General features: G+C 31.3%; 1 protein-coding gene across 1 annotated transcript in view; it reads left to right on the top strand.

Moving 5' to 3' along the window:
* The window catches only part of LOC149057846 (uncharacterized), a 32,192-nt gene extending 17,341 nt beyond the window's left edge, over positions 1-14,851 (top strand). Inside the window, exons 2-3 of the mRNA XM_089222081.1 lie at positions 13,961-14,125; positions 14,243-14,851. Of these exons, the coding sequence (XP_089078207.1) occupies positions 14,042-14,125; positions 14,243-14,851 (693 nt within the window). The 5' untranslated portion in view covers positions 13,961-14,041. The remainder of the gene's footprint in view (positions 1-13,960; positions 14,126-14,242) is intronic.
* Positions 14,852-18,367: the final 3,516 nt, after the last annotated feature.

Genomic DNA, 18,367 nt, shown 5'->3' with positions numbered 1-18,367 from the left:
ATACAAGAGACCTGACGATAGGGTGAGAGAAATTGTAGTTTTGTGCACACTACCTACGATACCGATATACTTGCACATACGGCCTGCTGCGAGACAATGAGAAATGTGAAGTTCGGAAAAACGCCCGCATAAATCGTTTTTCTCTCTCTTCTTTCGTTTTTCTTATTTTCTGCACATAGAAAAACGTATTGTTGTAATGGATAAATCGAATGTTTTATTACTATTTTACACTATCAAAAAGGTTATGCCGTGCGTTGTCGTTATTTCTGTCGTAAATATCAAAGATAATTCAAACGACAAACTGCAGTGGATAATATTATTAATGTTTTTTTTAATAAAAGAACTGCCGATATCGCGTTTCGTCACAATACCTAATAAAACTATTTGACTTTTTAACTTTCAAATAACGCGACTGAGTTTGAAATAAACAACAACGGTGGACTGCATACCGTCTTTAGCCGATCATAATTCCATATTTAATTAAACTAAAAAGGATAAATACTTACTACACAACTAAACGTACGCAACGCGTTTTAAGAGTTTCACGACAAACTAACGTTTTTGAGCTAATAAGGAAAACAAATTTAAGTTTTTTATAATAACTTTGTTTTGTACGATTTATTCGTATCAGTACAGTTTTCCGCATCTTATGTATGCACCAGCACGGCAACACTTATATAAACAATGCACGTATACACGTACTATATGTAAACTACAACAAATAATACATTTTCGAAATGTTAGATAAGTAAACTGAGAGACTGCCTATTTGTGATTTTGTGGTGGCTTGTATCACAAGCATAATATTGGCACCGACTATTTTGAAATTGCCGTGAAATAAATTTAAAAAAATATAACAACACTTTTATAGTTTATCTATCTATAAATGGCCGTACGTTTGTAACTACTCGTTAAGCTTAGAAACCATAAAAACTTTCAAAACTATATTCGAATATTAAATTCATTTGTCACAAAAAAACATTTTTAGTTATATAACACATATTTTAACCTTTATGTAATGTATAATGGGTGACACATCGATAAAATCTTCTACTAGAAGAACATAGGGATATGGGAAACCAAGATTTTTATCTCAACGCTTTTCATTAAGATTCATTTGTTTAACTAAAACTATATCATCAGATATCGACATTATTGATTTTGTCAAAAGTGAAGCCTCCTCAGTAATATTAGTAGAGCATATAATAGTATAAACCCTAATATCATTTTGCCTACCGATATAATTCTATATCATAAATATACCTCCTACAATCTACATTCTACATTATTGTATAAACGTAATATAAAAACATTAAATGTTACCTGTATAACCGTTAAGTCAAGACGAATCTTATTACAGTAATTATTATTTCTCCTTACGCATGTGCACATCAAGCATCTCTGTTAGAGACTAGTCGCTTTAAGTTATCGGGATGAAATATGGCCATATGGGTCCACCCATTATATATCATCCGGCAAAACTAAACAGTATCTGGTGATTGGTATAGTCATAACATAAAACTCATGATAATTATGAAGAAGACGATGACGATGGACGACTTCCCAAAATTGTTTAAACATTTTTAAAGTGACGTGCCTACTATTTTTATTTTTACAAATGCTAATTAACCTGTTAATACCTAATCAATTCAATCAAAGATATTATTATTGCGTGAATGACATACGTTCGATATTCATTATTCAATAAAATATTTTTATATTTATATTGACATAGGGAAATCCACAAGAATTTGTCACGGGAAGTTTTGATCATGGCTGACCATATAAACGACGAATTAGACAAAAATGTTGAATCCTATAGAGCTGATATTTTTAACGGGCAACGAAGTGCACGGTGATCAGCTAATTTTATGATATAAGTACCATAAACTGTTCAAGAGGAAAAAATGGCAAAGCTATAGCGTTTATCGACAACTGTAGTAATGCAAAGAAAATGTATTTCTATATATCTACCTACCTTATATAATTATTGATTTCACTCAAGTAATTTAGTTAATTTTGAGAATTTCAGTGATAGTTATTGCCTATTGCATAGTCTCGGACTAGTAAAGTTATTGTTTCGTAGTAGCATGATTACCAACCACTGAGTAGAATCAAAATATTATATCACTAGGGTGCACAGTGTCATGTATTTTATACGTAAAAAAATGTTCGGTATTGGTAAGGATATTATTGTACACACGAAGTACAACTTTTTATTTTACAGCTATTTCAATTCATAACAGAAAAAAGAAAGTTATCCCCTATTTATTTAAAAATAAAAATTTTAAATCTTAAAAAATAAAGTTTTTAACCACCAAGGTATCAAAAATATGAAAACAATCATGTAAATAAATTAATTGATTCGTTTATAATGAATTTTATACTAACTATAGACATTGGTTATCTTATCATTAAATATAATTCCAAAATTCGTATGTACACTCAATTATGACTCAAAAATGATCAAATTATAAACATCTATTTTTCAATCCAATAAATAACATATTTTAGATTCTGAGCGGAGCGATGAATGTATTGATTTTACCATGATGTGTGTTTTTTTTTTTTTTGTCTGTCATCACGTTTTGGGGCAGTAAAAATGCTTCGAGTTTTGACTTCAGTACCTCTTTCGATCAGAAAGTGAATCTAGTTGGTACTTTGGGGGGTCAAAAGTAAAAAATTCTTAATACTTTTCTAAATAATTGAGAAAAACAAACTAAAAATTAAGGGAAAAACGGGAAATTTTACGCACACTCATTTTTCGACAAAATCGATTTTGGTTTTTGATGTAACTTTAAAACAAATGACCATAGATACATGAAATTTTCACCTAATGTTTATATAAGTATATTCTATCCACCATGCAATTTTCAAAAAATTTCGACTTAAGTTGAACTATTCATAGACATTTCAAATTTTCGATCATTATTAGTTTTTTTTAAATTAATATCGATAAAAATTTATTTGAAAAGCTTGAAAATTTAATACAAGGCTCTTAACATATTGTTACAATAGCAGTTGAAAAATAAAAGAAATTCATAGTCACAATTTTTTTTTATAAGCATTCAAAGTTTGAATTTTGTCAAAATACGTAAAAATCACGAAAATTCACAAATTATTTTAAGCTAGAAATTCATAAAAAATTTTCTTTTTAAATCTAAGATTTAAAAATTTAATACAAGATTCCTTACAAGTTTTTCAATGTTTATCACAAATAAAAATTCCACCTGAAATTCAAATTAAATTTTTATGAGCATTTGAAATTTAAATTTTTACAACATTGGATTTTCACTTTTAGCGATTTCCTTATTTTGGTGTAACTCTAAAACAAATTACCGCAGATACTTGAAATTTTGACTGAATGTTTATATAGGCGTTTTATATATTTGATAAAATTTTAAAAATATTTAGATTTGTTTTGAGCTGTTTACTGACATTTTAATTTTTCAACTTTTTTATTTTTTTTTTCTATAAATATCGATAAAAATTTATTTGTTCGGTAGAAAAGCTTGAAAATTTAATACAAGGCTTCTAACACATTGTAACAATAGAAGTTAAAAAAATATTAAAAATTCGTAGGCACGACTTTTTTTTATAAGCATTTAAAGTTCAAATTTTGACTAAATACGTAAAAATTACGGCAATTCTAAGATTTGAAAATTTAATACAAGTCTCCTAACATATTTTTACAATAGAAGTTGAAAAATAAAAGAAATACATAGTCACAATTTTTTTTTATAAGCATTCAAAGTTTGAATTTTTACAGCATATTATGTAAAAATCACGAAAATTCGTAAATTATTTTATGCTAGAAATTCATAAGCGAAAAATAAGCGAGACAGGTATGTTTACCTGGAAACCGTTATCACTCGGGATTTTAGAACTTAGGCATATATTGCCGTTGGTGATCGAATTGAAAGTAATTTTAACTTTTTTTGAGCCGACTGGTTTAATATTGGTAATGCCAGTGAAGTTGGTAGAAAAGAATTTTGCTATTTTAAACGGATGCAAATTCCCTAAATTTTTGTTTTGATCGGTGCATTCGGCGAGTATAACTATAGGACCATTATAATCCGGCGAAAAATATCTGAGACGAGTGTTAATGTTATTATTATCGATAGCTGGATTTTGGTTTGTTAATGGCATAGTGATATCTGTAGATAACGTGGTGGCTGAGGCAGACTCATTAGAACGGTCGTAGCCGTTAATAGCATCATCGACCATAATTGGCTCGTGCGCGTTATCGGGAATGTTATAATTGAAAGTAGTGTTTGATGTATCAAGAACCGGTGGATTATCCATAATTTGTTGTAAACCTGGAGAGACGGGACTGGTTGGGTTTGGTTTAGTTTTAGACTTACGTTGGTACGAGACGAGTGTAAATTCGGAGCCGAGCCCCGAACTTCCATTTTGAGAAGTCGATTTTAGTCTGTTCGTAGACGAATTCCGGCCGCCGCCCGAAGACGACGACATAGATAAAACGAACTAACTAGCAATATACGAAATATATTACACAGAGCAGGCCTTATCAGCAATGCACTAAAAACAACACACGACCGTTCACCACGGCGAGAGAACGCAGATGGAACCTAACCTAACCTATACTTGATAACATTTTCAAAATATTTTTACTTGTTTTGAGTTATTTAATGGCATTTTTTTTATGTCCACAACAAGTATTATCAACATCATCAACTAGACTACTAGACAGCGTGTGTGGATTTCAACACGGATTTCATCGTCTGACTTGTGGATCGGAGCAATATCTACTTTTACGTAAACACTAATGACAATGCGGTATTCATAGAACAATAACAAAAAAGTAGTTATTGATATTTTAGATTCTAAGCCGACTAATAATTAATGTATTGATTTTACTATGATATTGTGTGCGTGGTGTTTTAATTTTTTCTTTTTCTTTTTTCTGTAATCACGCTTAATCTTACCACACCGATAAACTTATAATTTTAAGTATGACGTGTCAAAAATATATTATAATATATTTTATTGAGATTTGGTCGAATTGATACGTAACAAAAAAACAAATTTTTAGTATTCCTTATGGGTCCCACGCGACACCATGATTTTGCACAGTGAGACCATCGTTCTGTTAAATTAAAAAATCGTACTTTTTAATGCTAAAAATAAAAAACAAAATGTTACTGTATATAAACAAAATATATTTTATTGAAAAATTTAATGAAAAATTTAGTGAACATAACAAATGTGTGCTTTAACATTTTGAACAGATTATGTCGAAAAGATGAAGTATAATATATAATACAATGCAAATTGAAAAAAAACAATAACTAATAATTTTAACAAAAACAAAAAAAAAGGCATCAGAGAAGACGTGGCGATGTGAGTGGTACGTAATGGCGATTGAGTGATAATCGCAGAAGATGCTAGTAAGGCTACTGGTCACCTCTACAACGTTATTCGGTCGGTCCTGAGGGGCGTTCGAGAATCGTTGGCGCGTTTGCCCGGGCCGCGAAGACGACCATGGCAGCGGATGGAGCCCGACCACGACGGTTGCGAGACGAACAACGATTGACGACAAGTGGCTAGTGCGCGATGTTGTGCGCTTGACGATACTGCAAATGTTTAATACGATGATCGTTGTGCCGGTGACGACGGTTACCTAAGCTCCCGGAGCGAGCGACGAAGACTATAAAATATGATGGGTACTGTGGAATGGGCGGTGACCTAACCGAGGCGTCGTGACTAGGCCGACAGTATCAGACCACTAGGCGAAAAGGGGAGAGAATCAGTAGTGAGACTCTCCGTGATTTTCGCCCTGGCCACATCCGTCGGCGCCGTGCAGTCTGCCGCTGCCAATGGTCCCGCCGTGGAGTCGCGCACCGCCGTAACTCTGAAACGTTTAGTTTCTTCGAGTCCATCAGCGCTATACTGACATCCGTGTTCCTATCTACCCTACATAAATTATAATCATCTACTACCCGAACACTTTGAGCTCTACGGAAATCCGTCGTCACCGTCGCAACGAGTCGTATTCGTGCATTGGTGCATTGCAGTCGTTATTGGTATCGACGGGGCGGCGTCGATGCCCGCGTCGATATGGCTAGCCTCACCGTCGTCGTGTCGTCGTCGTCGATCGCAACCGAAGCAGCTAGGCGTCCACCGCGCCGTCAGAGGGTCTCGCGTGTCGGCGATCCCGAGCACCCGACGTCTGCGATCCCGTTGCGCCACAGCTGGTGGCCGAATAACACGTATTGGCGACTTACCGCCGATCACCCTGCAGTGCTCTGTCACGTACCTTCCTCGTCCTCACATCGCCACGCCTTTGTCTGCTGCCCTCAACCAGGGGGGGGAACTTTCGTACGGTTTCACTTCGGGAAAAAACTCAATAAAAAACAACGAATTCCGCGTACGGCTCTTGTTACGCCTCTCCACACCGCGCTAATGATTCTCATCAAGATGCCCGGGCGTGGATGTGCGCGTATCGCTGGAGTGTTTCCCGGGTCCAGCCAGACGAACAAGCCCCAAAAAGGGAATGTGACCTCCTTTCCCCTGGTCGGCGTGACGTCCAACGCATCGTCATTTTGCTTAATATGTTCTTCTACGGCCGCGACCTGCTTGGTTGACGACGTCGCAATCACGTCGTCTGCAATAATGTTTATCTCAGCCGGTCCAATGTTGGAGGATTCGTCCGGTTGAGCGATTATGGCAGTCGACGCGTCGTCGCCTGTGAACTGCTTTGCATAACTCAGTAGACCCGCCAAATCGTCATAAGTTATTTCCTCGTTGTAGTTATCGAATCTGTGTAGCTTGGTTTCCATTTCATCGTATTCGATGTTGCTATTTGTTTTGTCGATAACTTTTCTTATGGTGGTCTTTTCAATGTGGTCGGATTTCTCGATATTATAAGATGCAGCCATTTTGCAGGTGTATTATGCGCGTGTAGGTAGACAGAAAAAAATAAAATGAACCATTTCCGGATTTCGTCGTAGACCAAAGCCGATAATTTCAAACAAACCGTTGTTTATTAGTGGCCAGCTAGTACGCAATAATATTATTATAATTGGCCAGCATCAGTTGGATTTTGTTACCGTTTATTTTTTCAAACATAATTATTATTATTATCTATTAATATACCAACTACACTTGTGTAAAGATATACTATTGTATATTTGTATTATAACAATTTTATTATACCCACAACCCGTTATAACAGTTTTCGTTTGGAACGCCAAAGTTGTTCAATGTTCTTAATTATCTAATAATTATTACTGGAATTAAGAAAAACAGTTGAGTATTATTTCAAATTATTAATTATGATCAATGATCAAAAAGTACGAGTATATCCATTGTCAAAACAATAAAAATACATTTAAAACTAAATTAAAAACATATGCATCCTATTATTTTTTTAGATTCTGAGCGGAGCGATGAATGTATTGATTTTACCATGATGTGTATTTTTTTTTTTTTTTTTGTGTCTGTCATCACAGACACAGGGGCAGTAAAAATACTTCGAGTTTTGACTTCAGTACCTCTTTCGATCAGAAAGTGAATCTAGTTGGTACTTTGGGGGGTCAAAAGTAAAAAATTCTTAATACTTTTCTAAATAATTGAGAAAAACAAACTAAAAATTAAGGGAAAAACGGGAAATTTTACGCACACTCATTTTTCGACAAAATCGATTTTGGTTTTTAATGCATTTTTAAAACAAATGACCATAGATACATGAAATTTTCACCTAATGTTTATATAAGTATATTCTATCCACCATGCAATTTTCAAAAAATTTCGACTTAAGTTGAACTATTCATAGGCATTTCAAATTTTCGATCATTATTAGTTTTTTTTAAATTAATATCGATAAAAATTTATTTGTTAGGCAGAAAAGCTTGACAATTTATTACAAGGCTCTTAACATATTGTTACAATAGCAGTTGAAAAATAAAAGAAATTCATAGTCACAATTTTTTTTATAAGCATTCAAAGTTTGAATTTTGACAAAATACGTAAAAATCACGAAAATTCACAAATTATTTTAAGCTAGAAATTCATAAAAAATTTTCTTTTTAAATCTAAGATTTAAAAATTTAATACAAGATTCCTTACAAGTTTTTCAATGTTTATCACAAATAAAAATTCCACCGGAAATTCAAATTAAATTGTTATGAGCATTTGAAATTTAAATTTTTACAACATTGGATTTTCACTTTTAGCGATTTCCTTATTTTGGTGTAACTCTAAAACAAATTACCGCAGATACTTGAAATTTTGACTGAATGTTTATATAGGCGTTTTATATATTTGATAAAATTTCAAAAATATTTAGATTTGTTTTGAGCTGTTTACTGACATTTTAATTTTTCAACTTTTTTAGTTTTTTTTTCTATAAATATCGATAAAAATTTATTTGTTCGGTAGAAAAGCTTGAAAATTTAATACAAGGCTTCTAACACATTGTAACAATAGAAGTTAAAAAATATTAAAAATTCGTAGGCACGATTTTTTTTTATAAGCATTTAAAGTTCAAATTTTGACTAAATACTTAAAAATTACGGCAATGTTCAAATTATCTTAGATAGAAATTCATAAAAGTTTTTCTTTTTAATTCTAAGATTTGAAAATTTAATACAAGGCTCCTAACATATTTTTACAGTAGAAGTTGAAAAATAAAAGAAATACATAGTCACAATTTTTTTTTTATAAGCATTTAAAATTCAAATATTGACAACATATTATGTAAAAATCACGAAAATTCGTAAATTTTTTTATGCTAGAAATTCATAAAAAATTTTCCTTTTATATCTAAGATTTGAAAATTTAATACAAGGCTCATTATATATTTTTACAATAGCAATTGAAAAATAAAAGAAATATATAGTCACAATTTTTTTTTTACTAGCATTCAAAGTTTGAATTTTGACAACATATGTAAAAATTACGAAAATTCGCAAATTATTTCAAACTAGAAATTCATAAAAAATTTTCTTTTTAAATCTAAGATTTGAAAATTTTTAATAATCTATAATATATCCTAGACAGATAAACCGTCTTCGCTCAGAATCGTGTTTTGTATACAATGATATAATATCATTGGATTCAAATTTAATTCCATCCATTACAGTAACCCACTTGTAACCTACTGTACAGCAGAGCGACATACACGACTTACCCGCTTTTTCATTTCAACTCTACTCGTTTTATATAAACTTAAAATAATTAGAACAAAATAATAAACTATACAGCTTTTTAATTTATGTACATCGCTGAACATAGTATATTAATATACTCAAAAATAACCATTGGTTATGGATAAATGAATCCATCCAGTATCTCCTGCCCTCGCACTAATTGATTTAATAATACGCTTACAGCCCAATAAAGGTTTATTAATTCTGGAGAAAAACGATTTTTAATTTTATCTTATAAATGTAATAACGAGAATCGTTTATACACTAATTTTTCCTAGCTATTTCTATTTATGAAAACAAATAATTAAAAATCTTGAAAAAGAAAGGTTTTTTTTCTGAGAAAAAATTCAAACTGTTTTATGACTTACAAGTTACAGTCTACAAAATATAGAACTGTTAAAATTTTTAAATATTTCTAAATAAATAATACAAAAGTATGATATCAATTTAATTATACGAGTATATGCTATTGTACTAAATAATTTATATTTCAAACTACATTGTTGTGGCTTGATGAGGCACGGTCGTACGCTCAATCTGCAGTTTCTAGCTCCCAGATGAATCACCCCCCCCCCAGATTTTGAGCAACACATCCTAGCCACATATGCACAAATACGTGTTACAACATACCAACTTAAAAACCTACAAACAATTATACAAAAATAACCCCTATCGTACCACCCCACACCCAATTACCCATGTTGCCACGGGTATTCCCTCTTTCACATAAGTTGAATGATTAAGAAAATTAAGTGATGATCTAATCAGAGAAAAAAAACTATGTCAAATTTTGTCTATATGTGTTTATTATGCAGTATATATATTAAATATATATTATATATACTTATATTATGAAGACGAATAAAATAAATTAATGATATATTGAATACTCGCCTATTAGGAACAAAGATTTTTTATCTATATAATTAAAATAACTAGTATTGATTTATAATATATTAATAATATAAATTAATTTGTTATAAGGATTACAATCATTTAATAGCATAATTAGACAGTTCTATTTAACACTCAAACGAGGAATAAATTTATAAACTCAAAACGTATGTAGTTCAAGAAATATATAATAATTAGGTACAATGTAGCAATTTTCCAGTGCTTCACTTACCGTGTTTCATTAACTGTGACAACCAGTATTATTAATACCAAGTCCAAGTAAATTTGTTGGCCGTAAAAATATTATTTCCCATACAAACTTTACCACACTCTTTTGGATTGATTTTCTAAAAACCCTTCTTAAACAACACCTCCAATAAAAATCAACACCCTCCCTAAATTTAAAATGTTTACCCATGCAGTTGACTTTCAATTACATTAGATTGATTATTTAGTATCACTCCCTAGGGGTTGATTAAAAAAAAAAAAAGTAGCCTATCAAAGTTTTCTGCCGGGTTTAAGCTATCTTCATACCAAACTAAATCGGTTCAGTGGTTTAACAGTAAAAACATAACAGAGAGACTAAGTTACTTTCGCATTTATAATATTATTATGAATAAATATATTATTATATACACACAAAGCTGAATAGAAACAAAAGATCATTTGCTTTATATAATATTTTTAATACAATGGCATGTAGATACGCGCGTGCATGAGTATTCAAATTAAATTTATTTTGTTATTAAAAGCAAGCTAGTTTTATACCCAAATTAGCCAAACCCTTAATACTTTCTGTTAAACCTGTTAAAACTCAAATATTCAAAAACCCGTGTAACTCACATGTTCTCAACTTCTCAAGTGACTCTACACACCAAAATTATCCAAAATTAAATATTGGTACGCTCTAAAGTCCTAATGAATTAAACAAAAAAATATATAACGACACTACATTATTAAATTTGAATATCACGGAACATATATCTGCTCCAGTTTTTAATTTGAGATCATTAATGGTGAGTATAAGTATACCTATATTATATTTACACAGGTACTATATTAAAATGTTTATTTTATGGAAATCTTAGTTATTTTAATTACTTAACATTAAAATAATTAACTTTTATGTGTTTTTGAACAATTAACTAAACGAAAATAAAACGTTTAATTTTTTATTCTAGGCTGTCCAGTTTTTTTTTTTTAAAGACAACATAGGACAGTGCAATTCTGATATAAACTTCCCAATAAATATTGTGTCTAAAAAAAAAAAAATTATGATTGTTGAATTATTAGATTTTACGATAATTCATCCACGGTAAAAATATTTAAGTTTAATAAAAAATGTTGCCATTTAAATTATACACATTTGTTCATGACGGTGGATTTAATTCACGGTTGAGACACCTGCAATGGTGACGTTGGGTGTGGTTGAGCAACATATACGTAATATTTAATTACTATGGATAAGTCGTTACTTACCCACAAGGATATAAGTATATTGTTTTCTTACATTACACCATTATATACGCTATAACGTGGTCTAATGCTTGTTTTATTTTACCATTTAATACAAAATAAAGATTGGTACCTATTAGAATATATATCAACCCTATTATAGCTATTGGGCGCCAATCGCCATAACGTATTTGTCGGCGGCAGGGCCGGCTCTAGACAAAATGTATACATAGACAAAATCAGAATTTTCCATCCTTTCGTTTGTTTAGTCTAAGTATCAACATATTACCATAAATACGGCCCTGCTTACCACCAAAGAAATGCCACCTCTTACGTCATAATAGCACCCCTTGCAAGGCATAGGCCTGTGTTTCCTGCAGTACCCTTGCTGAGCATGGTGGTCATTGGGATAGAAAACTACAATCAGGGTTCAGAGTGCAATTAATAATACATATAGGTAAACTGTAGATTCATCTTTAGAGGTGGAAGGAACATAATATTATATGGACCAAATTAAATACTAAGCCACATCATACAAACATGGATGCATTATAATATTTACAGTATACATGCTTATTGCTTATAATTACCATTACCCAGTATTTGTGTAATACAAATGTATAATATCGTATTCTACATAATGGTTTCATATTTATTATAAAACTGTACACGAAGTATACAAAAAACTAAAAATAATAATAATAATAACTCGTAAAGTTATTTTATACAATAGTATAGAACGCGCGCAAAAAAATGAAAAAAAATTATTATTACTACACAATTATTTTAAAAATTATTATTATTATTTATAGACATTTCATTGCTATTTCTTTACCCATCAATGATTATAAAGTGCTTTTTATTTTATTTTTTTGATTTCTCCAAATTGTATTAACAAGATTCAATTTTTAAACGGCCAATGATCGAGAACCTAATCAATTCTATGTTTTGTATGTAATTTAAAATTTGCATATTTTTTTAATAGATAAATTTTAAATTTATACCGTGAACAATTTTATTTTAAGCCACGTGATAAAATCGCACTCGATTAAAGCAGAAAAGTACAAAGGAATATAATATATTTCTATTCAATTTTAAGAGAAAATATCGCGTATTCTAGTATTTCTCTTATAGTATAACCTATAGCTCTCAACAATTATCCTTACCTAAGCGTTTTTCGTCATGCAATTCTTGTGTGAGCGAAGTGATATACTTAAAGGACTATATTTCAATTTTTTAGATCTTCTATACCTATACCATTTAAACAATTTTCTGTAGATATTTCATTTAAAAATGTTGATGTAAGTATATATAAATCAAAATTTCAACGAGTGGTTTCTGAAATCGGCATTAGATTCTGAGCGGAGCGAGGAAGGAATGTATTGATTTTACTATGATGTGTGTTTTTTTGTTTTGTGTCTGTCATCACGTTTTGGGTCAGTAAAAGTGCTTCTATTATCGACTTTAGTACCTCGTTCGATCAAAAAGTGAATCTAGTTGGTACTTTTGGGGTGGACAAAGTAAAAATTCTCAATAGTTTTCTAAATAATCGGGATAAACAAACTAAACATTAAGGGGAAAACTGGAAATTTTACGCACAATCAGTTTTCGACAAAATTGATTTTGGTTTTTGATGTAACTTTAAAACAAATGACCATTGATACATGAAATTTTCACCAAATGTTTATATAAGTATATTCTATTCACCGTGCAATTCTCAAATGTTTTCGACTTAAGTTGAACAATTCATAGGCAATTTTCGATCATTATTAGATTTTTTTTTAAATTAATATCGATAAAAATTAATTTATTGGGTAGAAAAGCTTGAAAATTTGATAAAAGATTCCTAACATAATGTTACAATAGCAGTTGAAGAATAAAAGAAATACATAGTCACAATTTTTTTAATATGCATTCAAAGTTTGAATTTTGACAAAATACGTAAAAATCACAAAACATCGCAAATTATTTTAAGGTAGAAATTCATAAAAAATTTTCTTTTTAAATCTGATAATAATCTATAATATATTCTAGACAGATAAACCATCTTCGCTAAGAATCGTTTTTCGTATACGATGATATAATATTATAAAATTTCCATTGGCCACGTTGATAACATTCTATCGGATTACGGATACGATACAAGTGTACAAAATACAAATAGGTATTATACGGATATTTTTACTGCATACTAGAATAAGATACAGAAACACGAGTGTCTATTTTATATTATTCTGTGATATAATAATAAGCTCGTATTTAAAGCTAATAAATAAATAAAAATCTTGTTGCCATGGCAAAAAAAAAGTGTTGAAATATATATTTTCGTGATATATAATTGTATCATTCTTTATAAACTAATCGTAGCAGTCACATATTTTATATCGCTCATTTGTAATTAAAAATTATAAAGTCTATTTGTATTTTTGTACCCATAGAATTGTTGAGCTTTACTTAATTTCGTTAATCAAAAATAAACGTAATATTTAACGATCACGTCAATCAACAGCGAATTGAAGATGTCAAAAGGGGATAATACGCATAATGTATCGTCCAAAAAAGAAGTTTTCAACGATCTTCAGGGAAATAAACAGAACATTTTGGTAAGTCACGGTCTAGGTGGTTTGCAGCCGGGCAGAAGACTAAGCTCAGTGCCAGAGATGGAGAGATCTTCTGCCGGCGGTCCACTCATGCCATCCACGACCAATTGTATGTTGCAGGTTTTCTCTGATCTCCGTACGAATCAGCCAAAAGAACTGGAAAGTCACGGGCCAGCGGATTTACGGCAGAGCAGAAGATTTAATTCAATGCCGAATTTGCCAGTGCTTCGGACATCTTCTGTCGCTGAAAACTGCCCCGAAGAGTCGAATGTCGCGATTGATACACTGCCCAGTGACGCATCAAAGCTAGATGATTCAGTGATGGTGACTCCAGACGAACCAACTACAGGACCGATCCCTACAATTATAGCGGCTTATGAGAGTCCGACATTTTGCTATCATATTGGATTCATGAGTGCGGCGGCACCAGTGATGCCTACCATTGCATCTGAAATTCATGATCTCGAGAATTCGCTACCACACAGACGAGCAGCATCGATGCCCAACATTTCAATACAGTTTGGTGAGGTCGAGTCTGGAGGCGGCTTGACGAACCGTCCAGAGTCAGTTAATTTCCTGGAACCGACAATCGACGTCGGTTGTAGTGACGATGCAGAGCCGACGATAACCCCGGTTATTGCAAAGCGGCGTAAATCATTGTGGAGTAGGACAAAGAAATTCTTCATGCTAATGATTTGTTGTGGCTCTAGTAATATGACCATCAATTAAATGTTAATTATTTTACAATATAATATATGACGCAATGCGTATATTTTAATAATATTATCTATTTAATCGTGTTGTATATATTCACGAAACTTTTCAAATTAATTTAAGTTAAAAATAAATTTTTATTTTTGCTTCTAATATTTTAATATTTAATATCAGATACCTTAAAAGCTCGTATAAATATATATCTATTGTCTACTTTAAACAATTTGAATGTTTTGACAGTCGACACGTACAATATGTATTTTCGAAAATTCTATATGATTTTTAAATCATTACATTTAGTTTACATTATCTATACATACGACTATTATCAAAGTTTTTATATTATGGTAGGTACTTAAGAATAAAGTTCGTTTTTATAAGAACACTTCACTTGAAAAGGATTTGTATCAATGTATACTTTAATTCTGAACATGTAAAAATTATCAATTTCTAAATGTACGCAAGGACAATGATTTTAAAAACTAATTGTCATACAAATGATTCTCATTATGCATAGATTTTAGGTAATATTTCTTTTGTTGTAGTTTATACGAAAACCGTGACTTTCACAAACCCTGTACTATCCATACGTTGCAGTTATAACCACTCAAACGTACATATGATGGTGATAAGTAGTACAGGGACTATCCATACGTTGCAGTTATCACCATCATATGTACGTTTGAGTGGTTATATCTGCAACGTATGGATAGTACAGGGTTTGTGAAAGTCACGGTTTTCGTATAAACTACAACAAAAGAAATATTACCTAAAATCTATGCATAATGAGAATCATTTGTATGACAATTAGTTTTTAAAATCATTGTCCTTGCGTACATTTAGAAATTGATAATTTTTACATGTTCAGAATTTGGCCACTAAGTTAGCATTAAAAATAAATTAAAGAAGAATATGTCACCGAAATCCTAGACAAGTATACATTGATACAAATCCTTTTCAAGTGAAGTGTTCTTATAAAAACAAACTTTATTTTTAAGTACCTATCATAATATAAAAACTTTGATAATAGTCGTATGTATAGATAATGTAAACTAAATGTAATGATTTATAAATCATATAGAATTTTCGAAAATACATATTGTACGTGTCGATTGTCAAAACATTCAAATATTGTTTGGTTTAAAGTAGACAATAGATATATATTTATATGAGCTTTTAAAGTATCTAATATTTAAAATTAAAATTTTAGATATAAAGAGAAATATTTTATTTCTAACTCAAATTAATTTGAAAATTTTCGTGATTATGTCGATTTTTTTCAAAATCCTAACTTACTCATAAAAATATATTCTGAATGTAGGTACGCTATTATTTTTAAAATTACATTAAGAACAACTGCCTCATGAGACTTTGTATTACATTTTTTCAAGTTTATTCAAATATTTAAAAATTATTTATTGATGGAAAAAAATTACTATTCAAAAGTTCCTAATTTAATAAAAAAAAATAAACTAGGTAGCTATAAATTATGGCGCAAAAGTCCTATCAATCTATAGCAGAGTGAAAAACATTTCAAGATGCCTAATATCTTAATATCGGTAAAAATAGAATACCGTGGAGATGAAAGTGGTCAATATGAAGCGTCCCTATCCTAAATTTTCAAAATGTAACCTAAACATAAGGTTCGGCTACACTGCAATAGTGCAATGGCCATATCCGTGTTATTTCCCCCTATCACAACCATGTTACTTTCCCTTGTCTCCTTTACAGCTCATTCCGCCCATTAATATTTTTTCTCTTTGTTTTTATTTGTTCATTTAAAACTTAAATAACACCTCCATACAACGTTGTCTCCTCACCACCAACTACAACACCTGCGTCGCAGAACTCCGTCGAAGATTCGGCCAACCCGTGATTCGTGTCGCGAGCTAAACTCCGCATCTAGATACGAGACGGAGGACTCTGATACGTTGTTTATGCCAGTTTATGGTGTGGACTGGTCGTTTTTAAATGAGTTATGAGTGTGTAAATCAAAAATATTATTGAAAATTACACACGAGTTCTGTAATTCATTTAAAAATTTAAATGTTGTAAAATATCAACGAAAGAAACTAGATAATTTTCTTACCTAAAAGTTCAATAATAGGTCGGTTAGCTCTAATATCAAAATTAGCAGCACACTATTGAAACTAGTGAACAACAATTTGATAATATTATGACGTAGTACGTGAGTAAAACGGAGACGACACACGCGGTTTCGACATCCTCTCAATAAAATAAGGCAAATATTTTAAGTATAATTACATGTGATAATTGATTGCACATAATTTTAAATGTGAAATTTTGATTTATACGATCATCATAATAATTGTAGGGATTCATTATATTAAATTTTTATTTATTTTAAATAAAATGTTTATCATTCTTATTTCCTAAGCATTTAAGACTTTATGAAGAATATTACATAGGGTGTAAGTAACAGAAAATTAGAAATATAATTTACTAAATATATACCTCTGAATAATATTCTATGATCAACAAATAAATGTTCAAACATTTTTTTTTATTACTAAAAGTAAGTGGTAGTAAAGCTATTTATAAAATAAGATGAAAATAATTGTTGTTTAAAATATTTCATGTACTTAATTAGCTGCAGAGGTTGAAAAAACAATACAACAAGAAGACTCCCGACACCCAATGTACGCACACCCATTTCAACCAGCCAGGCTCAAGTCTCGGAAAAGTTTCTTAAAATTAACAAGTAAACTGGAAACTCAGCCTAAAGCTCGACGACTTGACCTGTGGAAAGATAAAGTGACCAGCTCCCCACTGGAAACCAAGGAGGAAGGATCCGCTGGCTTCCAGCTACCCTTCCTTACATGGAAAACCCTTAACCGCTTCAAAACGGGAACTACCCGGTGCAAGGCGTCGCTATTGAAGTGGGGTTCAGCGCAGATGATAAGTGTGACTGTGGGATGACGCAAAACTACCAACATTTATTAACATGCCTCAATCTGAACTCTGAAGATTAAGTGCACGAAAGACGATCTGATTTTGGCAAACGACAAGGCATTATATGTTGCTGACATAGACGTCATATAAAACAACTAGATAGCCGACTACGGGATAATATTGAAGTCAGCCGCCATATGCCAACAGGGCAATGTTTACAAAATCGCATGGTTGATAAGCATATTTATTAATGATAACAAAATTAATATTAATATTTATACTGTATAGTATATTATGTACTTATTACTACTTTGTGTAATTTAATTTGTAGTTGACATTTTTACTATAGAATATGAAAAGAAATTCGTTTTTTCATTATTTGAATTATTATTTATTATCACTTATCAATATAGGTATCTTATCTATTGAGTTTTTATGTAAACATTGCCCCGTTGGCATATTATGGCGGCCCGACTCCAACGTTCTTATGGGAATGTAATTCACAGTCGGGTTATCTAGTTGTTTTATATGTCTATGGTTGCTGATTACTGGGGAAACGGAATTTAATTTGGTGATTCCGGACACGAGAGAAGAATGTACTTAATTTTGTCAACGATT

This window comes from Diuraphis noxia, unplaced genomic scaffold (assembly GCF_037042655.1).
Source record: "Diuraphis noxia isolate RWA-SAM2 unplaced genomic scaffold, SU_Dnox_SAM2 contig0003, whole genome shotgun sequence".
NCBI classification, from domain to species: domain Eukaryota; kingdom Metazoa; phylum Arthropoda; class Insecta; order Hemiptera; family Aphididae; genus Diuraphis; species Diuraphis noxia.
The sequence above is the reverse complement of the archived record's forward strand: the minus strand, read 5'-3'. Positions and strand labels throughout refer to the sequence as shown.